Raw genomic sequence first — 18,050 nt, 5'->3', positions numbered from 1 at the left:
CATAATTCTACGTGTAGATTTTCTCAAGTCGTATTGCCTCTGTAACACCTCTCTGAGAGATCATACAAGAGATGTTATATTGATGAGTTCATTTTGGAAACCCAATACGGAAATACTAAGGTTGAGTTCATTTTAATGATGAGTTAATTGTAACACAAGTCCCCAACCCAAAACGTAACGACTAAATCAATCATGATATTTTCACATTTTATGCAACTTCCGTCAACAAAAAGTTATTGTATTTAAACCATAACAGAAATTTAGATGGTGTATATTTAGATGATGTCTTGTTTGCTTATCCTTGACCAAATGATATGGTACTCGAGGAGTTGTTATGTATGTTCAAAATAGAACGAGCATGTTCTACTGAACTTTGTAGCATTATTTGTCGTCCTTCAGTGACTATATTTCAGCAAAAGCTTTAGCTTAGATGCATCATGTTTACATGAGAAATCTGTTAAGACGGAGAAAACAAGCATCCTTGTATGCACCAAGCCTTGTGATAAAAAAAAGGCTGATACTGCCTAATGTTCAATCCTGAAGTGTTTATCTTTCACTAGCATAAAGATGAATATCTCATGAACTAAAACCGGAAACAAAAAGGGATTGACGAAAATGATATCAACATATTTCGCGCTCTAATGCAAGATTTCTAGGCCATCTAGCGCTCGAGCTCGAGCACTAAAGACAGTCTTTTAAGGTATGGGTATGGGCATGGGCATGGCATGTTCACTAAAATTTCAGAGAATGGTTTCCCTGTACCTCATCAAATGAAGCCCCAAGTGGGGGGGACTCCCATGAATATTCAAAAATTAGATTCTCTCAAGGTGGAGGGAGTTTTGAGATCTCTACAAATAGTTTCTGCAAGGCTTGAGGCTTTGAGAAAAATGGCGAGTGGTCAGCCCCTTTTAGACGGAATACTTTTTCTGGTGGGCTTGAGTTAATCATGCTCTCTTGAAGCACCGTTGGTATGGCATTATCTTCGGTGGTTTCTATGTAAAAACGCCTCACGGATCCATATTTCATGTCAGAAAGTGAAAGCTTCTCCACAACTGGTGCAAAAGGGATTGGCCTCATTGACACAGATGCTAATGCTACATCCTGGTCCAGAAAAAAGTGGAATAAAATCAGCAATTGCGATGGCACACGATTACAGACACAAGAGAAAGTCTAATCTGAACAATAAAGAGTCAGAAGACAAAATTAATCGATTAAAAGATTTTGACAGTCTTAGAAAGAGATGTCAAGCTACTAATTGCATAATGCGTGCGCATTGCAATTTACATATGAAATCGTTAATCCCGAGTTCAGCTGTACCTTGGAAGGACTTTGGTTGAATAACAAATCCCGCAATAAAGACTTGTCTAGATCTATAGCAGTTGGAGGATGGTCATTTCCATTAGCATACACAAATATCTGAGCCTGTCGCATTAGATCATTGGAACCTGCCTGCAACAGTTTAAGCACTAGTTACATAAAGTCATAAAGTTGTGATTGTTAGATTAATTGTTCATGGAAAGTACTAACAAGCTATACAGATATATGTTCAACCCAGGTACGTTCAGTTTTTTAATTTTTTTTAACTATATTTTAAGGGCCATATCCCCATGCTTATGTATAAAAATGCATCAGACATGGATGTCAGATACGGGTATTTAAAGAAAAATGAAAAGTTAAGAGCAACATAGTTAACAAGTACTATATAGGAATATGGATGTCTTAATATATTCAATGTTCCTGCCGTTCTCACACTTGTTTGAGAGGTAAGGTTAGCTTCACTTCCTTCACAAGATTACAGTTTAAAGACTCAGGGCAGACGCGTATTGGGAAACAAGATGTTGATGCCAAAGATTCGGGCAAATCAATAATTTCCGGCAAAAGTGAAACTACAGAACTTAAAACAGACGATCAATGGAAATGAACATTTCAAGTCCAACATCATTAGCACACGTCAATTTTCGGAAACTAAAATAATGATTCAACCAATGCAAACCTGTAAAGCAAACATATCAAGAGTACTTTGTCCATCTATCAGCATTGCAGCAGCCACAAAAACAGCCTTTGCAATTTTAAAAGGAAACAGCTCCATTGCATGCGATATGCATGCACCACCAAAATCGTGCCCGACCAAGATCACCTGCATAGTTTCAAGGCTATCAACAATGAGGCTTTTTTACCACACTCTTAACTATATCAAACTTTCCAGTAACAGCGAGGATGAAAAATTGTAAAAAAATGTTTTGCAAAGCTTGATTAGCAGAGATATACAAGTGCCGTTATAAAGTAAAATTTAATATACCCCATAAAGGGTTATATTAACTATTTTATATGCTTCCAGGGTATCGAGCAGGACATACGTTGAATTGATTAACAAGATTGAAATCTAATGTCCATCCATCTCCATTAGAAAAAGTTTCTTCCAACCAAGAAGAAGCAAGCTGAAAAGGGAGCATATGTACTGGAACTAAACAAGGAAAGAAATAAAAAGAGAAGAACCTTCTCGCCTTCACAAAGATTTTCAAGAAAATCAGTTAGTGGCTTCGCATATTGTGAGAGACTGGTGATGCCATTAGTGTCGAACGAATGAATGCCGGAACCCGTTAGATCAACTGCAGTAGCTTTGAAACCACCTTCCACTAAGAGTGCAATCGTTTTATACCAACACCAAGCACCGAAGCCTCCCCCATGGACAAGGACAAAATGATTTGTTTCCAAATTATCGAGCTTGTCCTGTGAAAAAGAAAAGAAAGAAAGATCATAATCGACATTGGGAAGGATTAAAGTACACCTAACAAGCAAAGTTACTTATGATAGAATTTACAAATTGACATGAAATGGTAACAAAGAACAGAAAATTAAACAAGACCTGTAAACATGCAGCCTTATAGACAAACCATTAACAGATTGATAGAATTTCTAGTAGGCCATAAAGAATTTGGCCAGAAATTTGATGAGCATATCTTTATCTTATCCAGCTAAATTCCATAATTAAATCAACTTCTTAAATAGCAAATTCATTTCCCAGCAGGAATTCAAATCGCGGTTGCATTTTTGATCATGTCTCGTTTACCGTGATTGCGGATATATCGGAAGGCAGCGTTACCGCTATTTTGCAGCGCTATCAAGGTCGGGAAGGCTATTTAAAACCCTGTTTCCCAGAACTCCAATATCCAACATTTAGCGTCAAAATTAACACCCAGATTGCAAAGAATAAAAAACCACAAGTAACCAATAAAAATTTTGATTCATTATCTTCATTTCTCTCGTGATTCCAATAATTTAAAGTCATACAATCATCAAAAATTAATATAGTAACCCACAAAATAAAGTTAGATGATTAAAACCCAACGCCCAACAATAATGACCTGCGCCAACCAAAAAAGCACTCGACCCAATAAATTGCAGAATTGAAAAAGTTAACACTAATGACTAACCTGATTAACAAGCTGATGAGGTTGCAAAAGCGGGTCAGTAAGGGACCTCGCTCTAGAACTGGAGCTCCGAGGCAACTGACCCGCTTTCTTAGACCCGGCACCAGAATTCAGGTACCTTAACGAAGCCGCCCTATCGAACGGCAATGAAGCTCCGCCGTTTTGCTGCCTGAACAAGATCGCAGCTGCCAAAGCCTGCTCTTGAACCACAGCGTCATCGAGCTTGTCCTTCCTCGACGATCGGACCCTGGCCCACCGGTTGCTGGAATTGGCTCCGTTTTGCTGGTGCTGCAACCGTTTCGCGACGGGCCGTTTCGCTACCGTTTTACGAGCAAAGCAGGTGCAAAGGTTTCCCATTTTGTAGGCTGCATGAAGAGTAAAGAAGAGAAAAACAAAAGGCTAAGGAAAGAGAAAGAGAGTTAGGTGTTTTATACATAAGTTTTGCATATGTGTATTTTGTACGTATAAATATAAGCCGTTTATCTACGTAGAAGGAGCGGTGTTGGTGGCTGACGGCGGTTGGATGGTGAGAGCTGGACAGTCTATAAAACCTTTTTCTTTTTCACTTCCTTTCGCAATTGTAAACCCTACCCTTAAAAGTGTAAATTGCCTAACGTTACACGGATATCTATATATATTTATTATCTAACAATTAAATTTATACCATCTTTAAATCTTTATCTTTTTTAACCGCACGTGATAGAAATAAAATCAAAATATAATATTAAGTATGATTTTAAAAAAAAATTATAGTTTGATGATCGAAACAATAGTCCTCAAATAATTAGATGACTAACTATGTTGTTTATGTACAAAGATACCCACTTGTTGGGAACTTTTTTTTCTGGGCCATTGAACGACTTTTCCGTCCTTCCAAACAGGAAGTGACACCAATCTCTTTCCACCCATAGAATTAAATAAATAAATTGGAAGTTCCACTAAAATATGTTAGGAAGATTCCTATAACTATAAGTGATCATCTTTTTTTAATTAAAAAGTATAATAATACTTTTTTTTTATAAATTTCAATGCAATCATAATAAACATAATGGTTTTATTTATTTTCTTTATTTTTGAACAATAGTGTGACATATTATTATTAGTATATGGCCGTTGCAATCTCTGTTTTATCCACCTGAGCTACGAAGATAAAAGATTTTTGGAAAGAACTACGGGTAAAAGAAGAAAAGTCTCATGGTACAAATTGATATGGTTTCCTCTACACGTCCCCAAACATAGCATGATTACATAGATGTCACTTCTGGATAGACTCCCAACTATGGAGAGGCTCCAAAGAATGGGAATTGTTACCATTGGTTCATGCATAATCTACAATGAAACTACGGAGACTAGGGACCATCTGTTTAGTGAGTGCTATCTAGCAGTTTCCTTATGGAAGGTTATTCCGAATCTCTCTGGCTTAAGCACTCATATTTTACTATGGGGTAAAAGAAGAAAAGTCTCATGGCACAAATTGATATGGTTTCCTCTACACGTCCCAAAATATAGCATGATTACATAGATGTCACTTCTGGATAGACTCCCAACTAGGGAGAGGCTCCAAAGAATGGGAATTGTTACCATTGGTTCATGCATAATCTATAATGAAACTACGGAGACTAGGGACCATCTGTTTAGTGAGTGCTATCTAGCAGTTTCCTTATGGAAGGTTATTCCGAATCTCTCTGGCTTAAGCACTCATATTTTACTATGGGTGAGCATGATAGATTGGGCCAATGGTACTTGGAAAGATAAGTCCTTACTCACTACTACCTTGAAACTTGCGTGGTGCGCTTTAATCTATTCCCTAAGGGAGGAAAGAAATAGAAGATTATACCGAGGAAGTACAAGAAGTGAGAAATAAATTCTGAGTTTAATTAAGGAGATTGTATGTATTCAATTAAGAGGAAATAATATAAATAGATTAGTCAGTCTCAATATTTACCTTTGTAATCGTTGGGGTGTTGACCATTAAATTTTGTTTTAAGTAGATTGTCCATTATCCCATTGATGAGTTTTTTATGTAGCAGAATTATATACCTTAGGTAATAAAATTAAAATTATCCATAAAAAAATTGAAATAATAATAAACATAATGATTTTATTTATTTATTTTCTTTATTTTTGAACAATAATGTGACATATTATTATTAGTAGATACCAATTGAAATAATAATAAACGTAATGGTTTTATTTATTTATTTATTTATTTATTTTCTTTATTTTTAAACAATAATGTGACATTATCATTATCAAATCTATTTTTGCCTCATGCAGTGCATATGTTACATGTACTTGGTAGAGCAAACTTCCCACTTGCTTCCTCATTCCTTAAGCTTTCTTTAATGGATTGACTTTTTTGATACCCAATTCCTTGATTTAACGCCCATATATGTCATAATGGACGGTAACGTGCAGGTTGGATATGGTTTTTGGTATCCGAAATATATATCTTTCATCTTAGCTGGAATCTAGTTTGAAAATTATATGTTCTTCACATGATCCGAAAATATATATCATCTACCTGAATCTGACTCAATTTTTTAGGATATAAAATTGACCCGACCTTTATAAAATAAAGAAGTAATTAAAAATAATAATAATTTAAAAAAAATACATTATTATCTTTGGGTCATGTCGGTTCGGAGTTTTTCACCCTCCAACCGACCCGATCTCACTCTCTTAAAAAATCTGACCCGACTTGAATTCAATTCTTTTTTTTTAAAAATCCAACCTTTTCAGATAAAATCAATTCATAATCTATGCAATTACCCGGTTATCAAAAGTTTATTTTAATTTCAGTAATTCATTAAATTTTATCGTATTTATGTATTTTTATGTATCATAATTACATCTGAAATGTTTTATAATTATATATTTAATAAAATTATTAACATATTCATGTATCTGCGTCATATATAATAAGACTTTTAAATCTTTGATCTCAAAATATATATTTATAGAAAACATAATGAATGCTATAGTAAATACTAAATTCAACGACAACTAAATTTATTTCTGATAAAATTGTTACAAGTCATCAACTTTTTTAAAATCAAGTTGAAAAAAAATAAAATGGTATCCTAATTATAGGGTATTATTTTATTGAGTCCTCTAACTATCGACCGTTACAAAATGATCTCCTAACTATAAAATGTTGTTTTGTTGAGTCCCTTAACTATTATGTTCCAAATTTGTTATTTTCTGTTAAAAATTTGACAACCGTCTGAGCTGGATGTTAATATACTGTCCGAGCTATGTTGATCCAAGAATCTCAAACGATTATCATATCTCATATAGTAGATTAATATCTAGCTCAAACTGTCATCAATCTTTTAATGTATAAAAGATAAGTTTAGAACATAATGAATAGTCAGGTGACAATTTGAAAACTTTTAATAGTCGATAGATTCAACTAAGTAATATTCTATAGTTGATGGATCATTTTATAATTTTTGATAATCAGAGAACTCAATTGTTTCCATTTTCATAGCAAGAGAATATCTTTTGTGTGACGCTGAGGGGCAAAAGTGAGGAATAATTTATTGAATGAGATGGGAAGAAAGCAAGGGTTTGAATTAGGGGTGTATTCGGTTCAATTTTTTTATCAAAAATTGAATCGAACCGAAATAAACGGTTTTTTAAAATTTAAACCAAAACCATAATCGAATGGTTAAAAAATCGAAAAAACCGAAATCGGTTTTTTAGGTTCGGTTTAGTTTTTCGGTTTTTCAATGAAAAAATCACTTGAAATTATAAATTTTTTTAAAAAAATTGCTTATTCGATTCAATATGGAACAAATGGGTTCTATATAGAAAACTCGAACCGAATCAAAATAATTAAGACTTTAAATCAAACTGTATTATGTCAAACCGAATCGAACCGAACCGTTTTACTCTATTCGTATCAATTTTTTAGTTTTCTTAATTTCGTTGCTCATCCCTAGTTTAAATAATCATGGCTAACATGATGTGCACATGATCCCAGTAAACTCACCTGCACAACCAATTAAACACCTGCTAATTGGCTCGCTTAACCCTTTATCCCCCTTAATTTTTTATTTAAAATTATATCTAAAATTGAGTCAATGATTTGAATGTGGAAACATATTAAACAAATTCATTTTGTGACGCAATTAGTATTAGATATAATGTAAATAAAAAGGCTTTTTTTTTATCTAGTGGAATGAGGTATTATATATCTTAAGTAAAGTTAGGGTTTGAATATTGACATTTGCGAATGGAGTAAACTTGACTGAGAGGGTCGCCCTCGTCTCTACAGTACCCGATCTTGATTAGTCGGTCAATAGATCGATACCAATGATTAATTTAAAAAATATATTTTGATCCAAAGGTTATTAAGGGATCACAAAGTAACAAGATCAGCTGTCATTAACCAACTCATAAAACCATTTGAGCCGTTCAATTTTGTGGTCCAAATTATTGTACTTCACTTGATGCGGGTGTCATGATCATTTGTGACACCTGACAGCTCTTATATGTTGACGTTTTTTTATCATAAAGTCTCAGTCTTATTATTAAATTAATATCATTGGTTAATATTATTGATAACAATGATTAAACGATTATAGAACATTAAGAAGAAAATCTAAAATACACAAATTTATATGAAAAATATTTGAAAATTTACATATAAATAAGGAAAAATTTACATTGACAAAAAATACAAAAAGATTTTACATCAAATTCTAAAATTCTAATTATATGTATTTATATAAATACTAATTTTAATTGAATAAAATTATACCATATCACGAGAGGTATCGTTTAGCGTAACTTTTTAAACGTACTTTTAGTTAAAAAGTTCGTTTTAACTGCAAAATAATACTAATGGATAAAAATGAAAAAAAATACGGTGGAAACGGTGGTTTAAATCTAACCGCAAAAGCTATAATTTGTATTTTTTATTTATTTTTAACTTTGTATTTGGAAGAAAATTATAATTTTAATGCATGAACTCCACTCAATTATGTATTTACATTTTATTTTAATAATTTAATATTAACACATATTAAAAACATTTTGATGTTTCGATATAACAAATAAAGTGTAAATGAATTTTAAGATTTTATATTCGATTTCAAAATTATATATTCGATTAAATTATTCGAATATCAAAAATATTACTCCAAGTTTTCAAATGTCAATTTTAATCCTTACTTAAGTGTAAAATTGTGTTTTAATCTTAAAATATTTTTGAAACAATTTTTACAAAGTATTTCGAACCATAATCGGGCCAAAAATGATTTTTACAAAGGGAGATACTGATACACTATTGGATGTATCGATGCACCCCCAACTTCGAATTTAATTTGGGTATCGATACACAGCTGATGTACCAATACACTTCTGGCTCCGAGAAACATCGAATGTAATTTGGGTACCGATACACTCTTGAGTGTATTGATACACCAGGTCAAACAACGGTCGAAATATTTAAATTTTACATTGAGTGTATCGATACACCTTGATAGTGTATCGATACACCTACGCTCCCAACTAATTTTTTAAATAGTATTAACACCACAATGGCTCTATTGACTTCACCAATTATCTCCAACGTTCAAAAGTGATACAAGGTGTATTTAAACAAGCTCAGGAGCCATTGATCAATTACAAAAACAAGAATTGAGAGAGAATCAAAGAGAAAACCTTAAACATCAAGTTTGAACATTTTAAGCCTATTTTTCATTCAATATTCATTTTGCTTTCAATAACACCTTTTGTACTCAATTGTATTCATTATTGAGTGTTCTTTCTTTGTTCTATAATTGTGCAAACATCTTGTCTTGTGAGGTTTTTCTGTAAGTTTACGAAATTTTTATTGTTCTCTTTGGGAGAGAGTATTCTCAAGAATCTGGGGAATAATTCTTGATGGAGTTGTAAGGTTACTCTTTGTCCTCAAAAGAAAGTCAAATTAGTGAATTTATGGAAAATCCTTAGTGTTGATAGCTAAGGTAGTGGACGTAGACTTTGATTGAGAAAGTTTAACCATTCTAAATCGTTGTGCAAATATTTTCTATTTTCTGCAAAAGCTTCCACCAAATTTTTAATTGTCAATTCACCCCCTCTTGGCTATTTCGTCGATCGATTAACTCAACAACATCCTTAAAAAATAATTTATTACTTAATAAATTATTTTAATTATTTAAAAGTAAATAAAATTAATGGTTAATATATTGAAATATTAATAAAATATTTTATATCCACGTGTTAAAAAGTATTGATAATATATATTTTTTAATAAAATTTTTAATTTATAAAAATATTATTAATAAATTATTTTAAAATATCTTTTATATTTTTATTATAGTTTAAGTTATATATTTTATATATCATAGTATTAATAAGTATAAATATAATTTAAATTCTATATTTTAAATTTATAATATAATATCTCTAATGAACATTTTATCTTTTTAAATTTACTTTTTAATAACAATCCCTAACATTTAAATTTAAACTATATTTTTAAACAAAACTTTTAAAAGTTCTTTTTCTATCCTACTTTTTTAAATTTACTTTTTAAAGGTGATGCCAAATTGGCCCTTAATAAATTCAATGATGAATTACAATAATAGAGACTATAGACACGTAAACATCTACCGTAATATTTATATTGTATATTTATTTTTTGGTAAACTATATGTTTAGTACATAAATTATTAATTTTGATCCTTTGAAGTACCTAAATTTTCGTTTTTTCAAAATAATATCTAATGTTTAGTTTATGTTTCATTTTAGTATCCTATCGCTAAAAACTTAACAGACGGACTCGTCGATTGCAGTGTCTACAGTCATCAGTCGTTACATGCATCGGCCAATGAAGCCCAAAATTTTTAACTCATACCATTTCAACTCCATTAACATGATTTTGACCTCCGTTTCACCAAGAAACGTCTCAATCTCCCTAAATGAACGATGAAATCCCAATTTTTTCATCCTATAAAAAGCCAGGTCCATCGTACCAAGTCCATCGTACGATGGACCTCTCATGGTCCATCATTTGAATTGGTCGTCTGTCCACCACTGTGCGTTAAATTTTTAACAACATATACTAAAATGAAATAAAAACTAAATGTTAGGTATGATTTTTAAAAAATAAAAGTTTAGATACTAAATAGACTAAGAGTAATAGTGTAAGTGCTGAGCATATAATTTATCCTTTAATTTTACTAGACTGGATATATCATTTTTGTCTGTTCTTTCCCAGCTTTGTGGCAGAAGATATTGTCTGCCATTGTTCTGCGAAGCCCAAGGAAGAAAACGTTTTATCCTATTGCAAAAATATATAATTTACATGTATAATATATATGTGTGTATATATATATATATTAAGCCCCTTGAATGGAAGTTCAAATGGTTTCTGCCAATGCACGTAACATGTTCGACCTTTGGTCAAGTTGAAGCCAGAAAGTGAAGATGTCTGCAAAGTTGATGAATTCAGATGGAAACCCAGATTTGCAGAAGTAATTTGGGTGCATTAATGGACTGTTTCACCATTTTCTTTGCAGCCCACGCGTTGCCACTTCGAACCACAAAGGCTTTCTACTGGGTAATTTAGCTCTCTGCAATTACTTGCCATTTTGTTCTGAAAACAAGTTTTGGCTTTGCTTATAACATTGTAGAATGTAGACTAAACCATCTTTGATTGTTTGAATTCTTGTATAATTTAATTTTTTTAATATATATATATATATATTTTGTTGATAATTTATTTCCATCCCGAAGTTTTATAAATTCGTCACCTATTAAATTTTTTTTAAGTTTGTCCTTTAACATAAATCTTACATCCTCCCTGATTTCAATAGTTTATTTCTATTTGCTATACTTTTTCTACGTAAAATTGTAAATTTCATCCCAAACGTGGAAAAGTTTGTCCAATTAATATGTAGAGAATTAGTAAACATTAGCAGTTTAGTCATTTATATGCAACAGATTAGTGAAAGTTAATTGTTTGAGTTCATGAGTTTGTTTTAATTTCGTAATTTTATTATATTATGAGGGTTAAATTCTGTCAAATTAGAGGACTAACTCGTCGGTTTTGGTAAGTGAGGGGATGAAATTCATCATTAGACTTATTTTTTCCATGGCTGACATTCATTGTTCGTCTAGGTTCAATTGGGAAGCATGGAAATAATCTCAAAACAGCTGTGAAAGAGAAACAAATGTTGTCCTTCGAATCACCCCGAACTTCCTTTTCGTCGTCCACTTGTTCGTCAAATTACTCATCTGCTGACTGCACCAAACCATCTCGAGCTGATCGACATCGATCACCGGATTTCGTGAAATCCCGGAGCAGGGGATATCCAATGATCAATCACTGGTTTCTTTTCAGTCAAGCAAACATTCTGTTGAGCTTAGAAATGTGGTTAAAGACTGCGTCTACAGAGAATCCAGCGGCTTATCGGTTAAAACTAGAACGAAAGTGGATGCAGGGCAGCACCAGATCTTGAGGTACATAGATTCACCGAGGCCCTTGCAGTCACTAAAGCCTGCAATGGCAAGGAACATCAGTCTCAATAAATTAAGTCATGATTTTTCCAAGCTTCGAGAAGTGCATAGAACGGCCGATGGATGCAAGGATGGTTCACTTGCTTTCATGCCAAGGGATGCTCATCGGTTCTCTTACGATGAGAGGAGATCACACAACGGGGTTAAAGTTAAGCTCAAGGATCAGCCAAGGTTGTCACTCGATAGTAGGCAAATCTCCATCAAAGTTTCAACCAACGATGCGAAGTCGAAGTTTCTTCTAGGAGAGCTGAACACAAGAAGCCAACAACAAGAACCTGGAAGCCGCAAAGGACCATCTAGTGTTGTAACCAAGTTGATCGGGTTGAAAACATTGCCAGACCCTATGCAAATCCATGGGAATCAACGTTTTCGGATCAAGACTAGTCAGTATCCAATGATGATCCCGCTTCACTCTCATCGAGATTCGATGAGAATAAGAGAAATCAAGTTTCTTGTTCTCCAAGAAATTCAAAGAAGGAATCCATCTCGCCTCATTCGATAAATGCAGACTCAAAGAAACCTGTTGCAACTATATGTCCCAATGAACCGGACCCTTGGAAGCATATAGATGGAAGCAGAGATCAAACATCGACTTTGAAGTGCAGTCGAGAAACTCCACGTATAACCCAAAACGCCTCTCTAACTGTTTATGGTGAAATCGAGAAAAGGTTGGCCGAACTTGAGTTCCAAAAGTCAGGAAAGGATCTCTGAGCACTTAAGCAAATACTTGAAGCAATGCAGAAGTCCAAACAGATGATAGAGACTAGAAAAGACGATCCCGCTTCAAATTTTGCATCTCACACAAACAGCTTCCTTGGTCGGAGCTCAGAAGCACCAAATTTGAGAGAGGTACAACACAGCAATACAACTTCTGCCATAGTTAAGGGAACTAGTTCTCCAACACACCTTAAATCCCCAGTAAAGGTTATAAAACCAGCAAAATGCATGGATAATGCCAGCAATTCTAGTTCATTAGCAGTTGGAGCAGGTAGTTTAAGCAGAATTCGTACCGGTAGTAGCCCTGCAAATGCCGGAAATGAAAAGGTTGACTAGTGTCCTTGTAAGGAATTAACTCTAAGACCTAATTCTCCCAAGGATCCTTCCAGCCGCCTCCAATCGAGGGATAAGATGACTTCCAGAACTTCAAGATTCAACCAAACTTCAAAAGAGCTTCCACCTATTGCTCAGCAAAACCCAAAGTTGGCAACGAGCTCGGAGACTGCATGCCTAGAACTGCAGAAGAAGAAACTTGAATCAGAAAATCAACCTCATCGCACTTGTCCAACATCAGATCAGAGCATTAACAGAAGGCAATCAAGCAGACTACAAACAGAACCAGGCTTGACACACTGGAAGTCCAGGCACAAACCCCACAATTTGCAAGGATATGCTAATACGAGTGCTGCCACTTATGACATTGAAGCCACAAGAACGGATAGATCTTATAAGATGGGGACACCAGTCTCCCAAAAACAGGAAAAGAATCATAAAGTAAGCGTTCTTCCTTCCTTCCATTCATATAATAGTTTGATCATCTTTTAATCAGCTTACATTTCTATGAACTCAGATTGAAACAACAGAACCTCCAAGTACAGTCATGGAACAACCTAGTCTTGTCTCCGTTCTAGATGCCACATTCAATGGAGACGAATCTCCGTCTCCCGTGAAGAAAAAATCAAATGCCTTTAAAGGTGACCACTCTTATATCCTTCATACACGTACTTGTATTTGACACCCTCGAGTCTGTCAAACACAGCGCTTGGACAGTTTATAGATTGAATTCTTTTCATTCTGTCATCACAGATTATGGGGGTCTTATTGCTGATGAATCAGATCTGAATAACAAACAGCTTATCTTGAAGGCAGTTAACGAAATTCTTACAAGAATGAACGAAAACTCGTGCAAACCATGGGTCTCCCCAAGTATGCAGGAGGAAAGAAAATCAAAGAGACTGCAGGCGGTGGGCGATATATGTTCGGAAACAGATAAACGAAACTCCTTCAATTATAAGCTTGGATGATACAGCTGACAGTCTGCAAAGCATCATATTGAGATATTTGACGATTGGATCGATGAGCTGGACCAATTGCAAGAGAGAAATTCCAGGGGTTATATTAGATGTGGAGCGGCTGATCTTCAAGGACTTGATAGGTGAAGTTATCAGGGGTGAAGCAGAACATCCTCAAGGGTAGCACTGTTTGTGAAGTATGATATCTTATAATATCTCAATAAAGAGGGTTGTATCCTTCTTTATTTCCCTCTTTAACTTCTTTAGGGTTATAGTTTCAAATGAAGCTTGGATGAAGCTTCCCTTGATCATACCATGTAAAGTAAAAAGCTTGTGAAATACATGTAAATTGCAATCTTATACATACGTTATATGCGTACAACTAAATATCGTTGTATCACAAAACTTATGAACTGGACAAATAAATATATGATACAAGTAGGGTTGTAAATGAACCAAGCATGAAAGAACAAAGCTGTATTTGTGTTCATTTGTTTATTTTTAAAGGTGTACATGTTCGATTGGTATTTATTTAAATTTTCAGTATTATGTTCATGTTCATTTATTTATTTTTGGAGGTGTTCGTGTTCGTTCGTTTAGCGTTCGCGAACATATTCATTTAACGTTCACAAACATATTTATTTAACTCACTTTTAATATTTGGCAATCAGAAAAAAAATGATGAAATTATGTTACTAATCCTTAGTTTCCTTAGACTTTACGCTTAGAACTCTAAAATTCACCTTATGTTCAATTTAACCCCTATATCATCAATATTTAAAATATAAAATAAAAGAAAAAAGAGAACCGAGTAAACGAGCTTATAATCGAGTCGATAAATAAATTTATAAACGAATCAATAAATGAGTTTATAAAAAAGTTACAAATGAACTAATAAACGACTCAGTTTATAAACGTAAATAAATCAATCACACTACTATTCATTTTTATTTATTTATAAATGAACGTAAACCAACGGTTTCCAAATCATCGAGAACTGTTCATTTTATTCATTAGATTGGGCTGATTTTTAAACTCTGAGTTGCGGATAACGTGAGAGGGGAAGAAACCAGAAAAAGAAGCAGAGAGAAACCAATGCTCCAAAGCTTTAGCTGCGTAAAACCCTCTCCAAACCCCATAACCAAATTCATATCTGATCACCCGTATCTTTCTCTACTCGAAACAAAATGCACCAACATGAAAGACCTCAAAAAAATCCATGCCCAACTCATCAAAACCGGCCTTGTAAAAGACATCATAGCAGCTAGCCGTGTCCTGGCCTTCTCAGCTTCTCCCGCAGGAGACATCAACTACGCTTCTTCTTTCTTCGCTCGTATCGAACACCCAAATCTATTTGCTTGGAACACCGTCATTAGAGCCTTCTCTCGAAGCTCAAACCCAGAAATCGCCATCTCTCTTTTCATTCACATGTTGGTTCATTCGTCTGTTGAACCGGAAAGGCTAACGTATCCTTCGGTGTTCAAGGCTTACGCTCAACTTGGCCTAGCCTGTTACGGGAGACAGCTTCATGGGAGAGTTATAAAACAGGGTCTCAACCGTGACCGGTTTATCCAAAACACAATTATTTACATGTATGCGAATTGTGGGTTTTTGAGTGAAGCTTGGTTGATGTTTGACGAAGAGATGGAACTCGACGTTGTTGCGTGGAATTCAATGGTTATAGGGCTAGCCAAATGTGGAGAGATCGATGAGGCCCGGAAACTGTTCGATAAAATGCCGACGAGGAACACGGTGTCGTGGAATTCGATGATTAGCGGTTACGTTAGGAACGGTAAATTTTCGGAAGCGTTGGAGTTGTTTCGAGAGATGCAGGGCGAGAAGATTCGGCCTAGCGAGTTTACAATGGTTAGCTTGTTGAATGCGTCTGCTTGCTTGGGAGCAATAACACAAGGGAAATGGATTCATGATTATATACTAAACCAGAACTTCGAGTTGAACCCGATTCTCGTTACTGCAATTATAGACATGTATTGCAAGTGCGGCGATGTTGAAATGGCTGTACGAGTCTTTCAAACGTCTCCCGAAGGCGGATTGTCGTGCTGGAATGCCATGATCTTAGGCCTAGCTACCAACGGATGTGAACGAGAAGCAATTCTATTGTTTTCGGAGCTAGGGTCTTCGAGTCTCGAACCCGACTATGTCAGCTTCATCGGTGTTCTAATGGCTTGTAATCATGCAGGAATGGTGGATAAAGCAAGACAATACTTCTCATCGATGACGGAGAAATACAAAATCGAACCTTCCATTAAGCACTATAGTTGTATGGTCGATGTATTAGGTAACGCCGGGTTCCTCGAAGAGGCGGAACAACTGATAACAAGTATGCCTATTGATGGAGACGTTATTATATGGGGGTCATTGCTCTCGGCTTGTCGGAAGCATGGGAATGTCGAGATGGCGAAAAGGGCAGCAAAGCATGTTACTGAACTTGATCCGGACGAAAGCTCCGGATATGTACTTATGTCTAATGTATATGCTGCAAATAGGCAATTCGAGGAAGCCAATGAGCAGAGGCTTTTGATAAAAGAGAAGCAATTAGAGAAAGAACCGGGGTGTAGTCTGATTGAAGTTAATGGTGAAGTTCATGAGTTTGTTTCTGGTGGAAGGCTTCACCCTCAAGCAAAGGAGATTTACTCTGTTTTGAATGAGTTGAAACTCGTTTTAAAATACGATGGATCACGGTAACATGTGTTCGGCATATATCGAGTCCTACATGGATATGATTGCGGTTGTTTTTAATTTTTTTCATATATTTAAAAGATCCGACTTAGTTTTGAATACATTGTTCGAAGTCCGAACATGAAGAGCCGAGGGTAACATACTACTACCGTATGAGGCTGTGAAGATACTGCAATAAGAGAATGAGGATTATTTGGACATAGTTCGTCCCGGTGCCCAAGAGTACATATCAGGTGTAGTGCCACTGGTGATCAAGTTTTGTGGCATCCCATACAAATCAGAAATGTCAAGCTGATGGTGCGGACCATTGTGATGGTTGTATCGGTTCTGCATTGCGGCTGCTACTTCATCTTCATCCAGTGGTAGACGATCAAAGGTGGCCTTCATGAAGGATTCGGCCATGATGAGAACGGGACCGGAAGCAATGATTGCACCAACTACTACTACACCAGCAACCTGTCCCTGAGTACCGGCCAGGTAAATTGTTAGCCCCGTAATCCCGGGTGGGGCTGGAGGTGGCAGGATCGATCCAAGCAAGGAGAGGATCTCATACTGGCCGTGAAGGGTAACAATCACGCCCGATGAAGCCGGTTGTCTAAGTGTAACATTGGTCACACACCCGCTCCCGCTAAGCACACAAATGCCACGCTGCTTTTTCCTTGCAAAGTTAGCTAGACTCTCATTCACATCACAACCCAAGCTCACCTCCATCGCATGAGCTCTTATCGCATTAGCATTGTCACGAGTGACGAAAATGGGCGGTTTCGGTTTGTTTTTGGAGCCCGCTGGTCTCCCCCGAGGCCGCTTAATGTTCTTACCACCAGCTGCAGTACTGATCGGTTTCACCACCTTTGGCATTCTCTGAGCCATTAGTATTTCATCAATGGCCGGTACACGGAAATTCCCCTTGTCTTGTTCTTGATTATGATCCATGAGCACTCTTGAATCAGCGGCTTCTCCTGGTCAAGCACACACGGAATTCGGAATCGAATAGCAATTTTGCAGAAGCTGGTTCGGCACGTCGGTTTTAGTATTTGGTTTCAATCATTAATTTTATCATTTATTATGAGATGGTTAAGTGATACCAACCTTGTATCCATGTACATGTACTTTTATCCTACTGCCAACCTGCAACTGACCCTTCCATCATGTTAACTGCCTTTCTCGACAACTACTGCTTTTCTTCTCTCTTTCTTTCAGTTCAAATTCTTTGAAAAAATCTATCTCCTTAAATTTCAATTAAATCTTAATCGAAATTAATTATTAAAATCTTTTTACTCCATCACTGACCAGCTTAAAATCAAATTAGATTAATTTTTTGGCCAAATGAATCCTTATTATTGTTAAGATCAATCGGCGATCGCTTTGTTCGTTA

The 18,050-nt window shown here is 35.4% G+C and overlaps 3 protein-coding genes and 1 pseudogene across 3 annotated transcripts; 2 read left to right on the top strand and 2 right to left on the bottom strand.

Annotated features, from left to right (window-relative positions):
• Nucleotides 1–748: 748 nt before the first annotated feature.
• Nucleotides 749–3,838, bottom strand: LOC120181330 (putative methylesterase 11, chloroplastic). Its single transcript, XM_039186492.1, has 5 exons — nt 3,435–3,838; nt 2,497–2,730; nt 1,994–2,137; nt 1,318–1,449; nt 749–1,101 (listed from the first exon to the last, which is right to left on the bottom strand). The coding sequence occupies exons 1-5, from the start codon at nt 3,786–3,788 to the stop codon at nt 823–825; spliced, it is 1,143 nt and encodes a 380-aa protein (XP_039042423.1). The 5' UTR covers nt 3,789–3,838; the 3' UTR covers nt 749–822.
• Nucleotides 3,839–10,771: 6,933 nt separating this feature from the next.
• Nucleotides 10,772–14,297, top strand: LOC120181430 (annotated as a pseudogene).
• Nucleotides 14,298–15,029: 732 nt separating this feature from the next.
• LOC120181329 (pentatricopeptide repeat-containing protein At2g42920, chloroplastic-like) lies at nt 15,030–16,913 on the top strand. Its single transcript, XM_039186491.1, has one exon. The coding sequence runs from the start codon at nt 15,071–15,073 to the stop codon at nt 16,679–16,681; it is 1,611 nt and encodes a 536-aa protein (XP_039042422.1). The 5' UTR covers nt 15,030–15,070; the 3' UTR covers nt 16,682–16,913.
• Nucleotides 16,865–17,700, bottom strand: LOC120181332 (AT-hook motif nuclear-localized protein 16-like). Its single transcript, XM_039186494.1, has one exon. It carries the CDS (start codon nt 17,606–17,608, stop codon nt 16,865–16,867), a length of 744 nt encoding a protein of 247 aa, XP_039042425.1. The 5' UTR covers nt 17,609–17,700.
• Between the last annotated feature and the right edge of the window lie 350 nt (nt 17,701–18,050).

The sequence above is a fragment of the Hibiscus syriacus genome, unplaced genomic scaffold (genome assembly GCF_006381635.1).
Source record: "Hibiscus syriacus cultivar Baekdansim isolate YM2019G1 unplaced genomic scaffold, ASM638163v2 tig00112523_pilon, whole genome shotgun sequence".
NCBI classification, from domain to species: domain Eukaryota; kingdom Viridiplantae; phylum Streptophyta; class Magnoliopsida; order Malvales; family Malvaceae; genus Hibiscus; species Hibiscus syriacus.
This window is presented reverse-complemented; position numbering and strand designations above follow the sequence as displayed.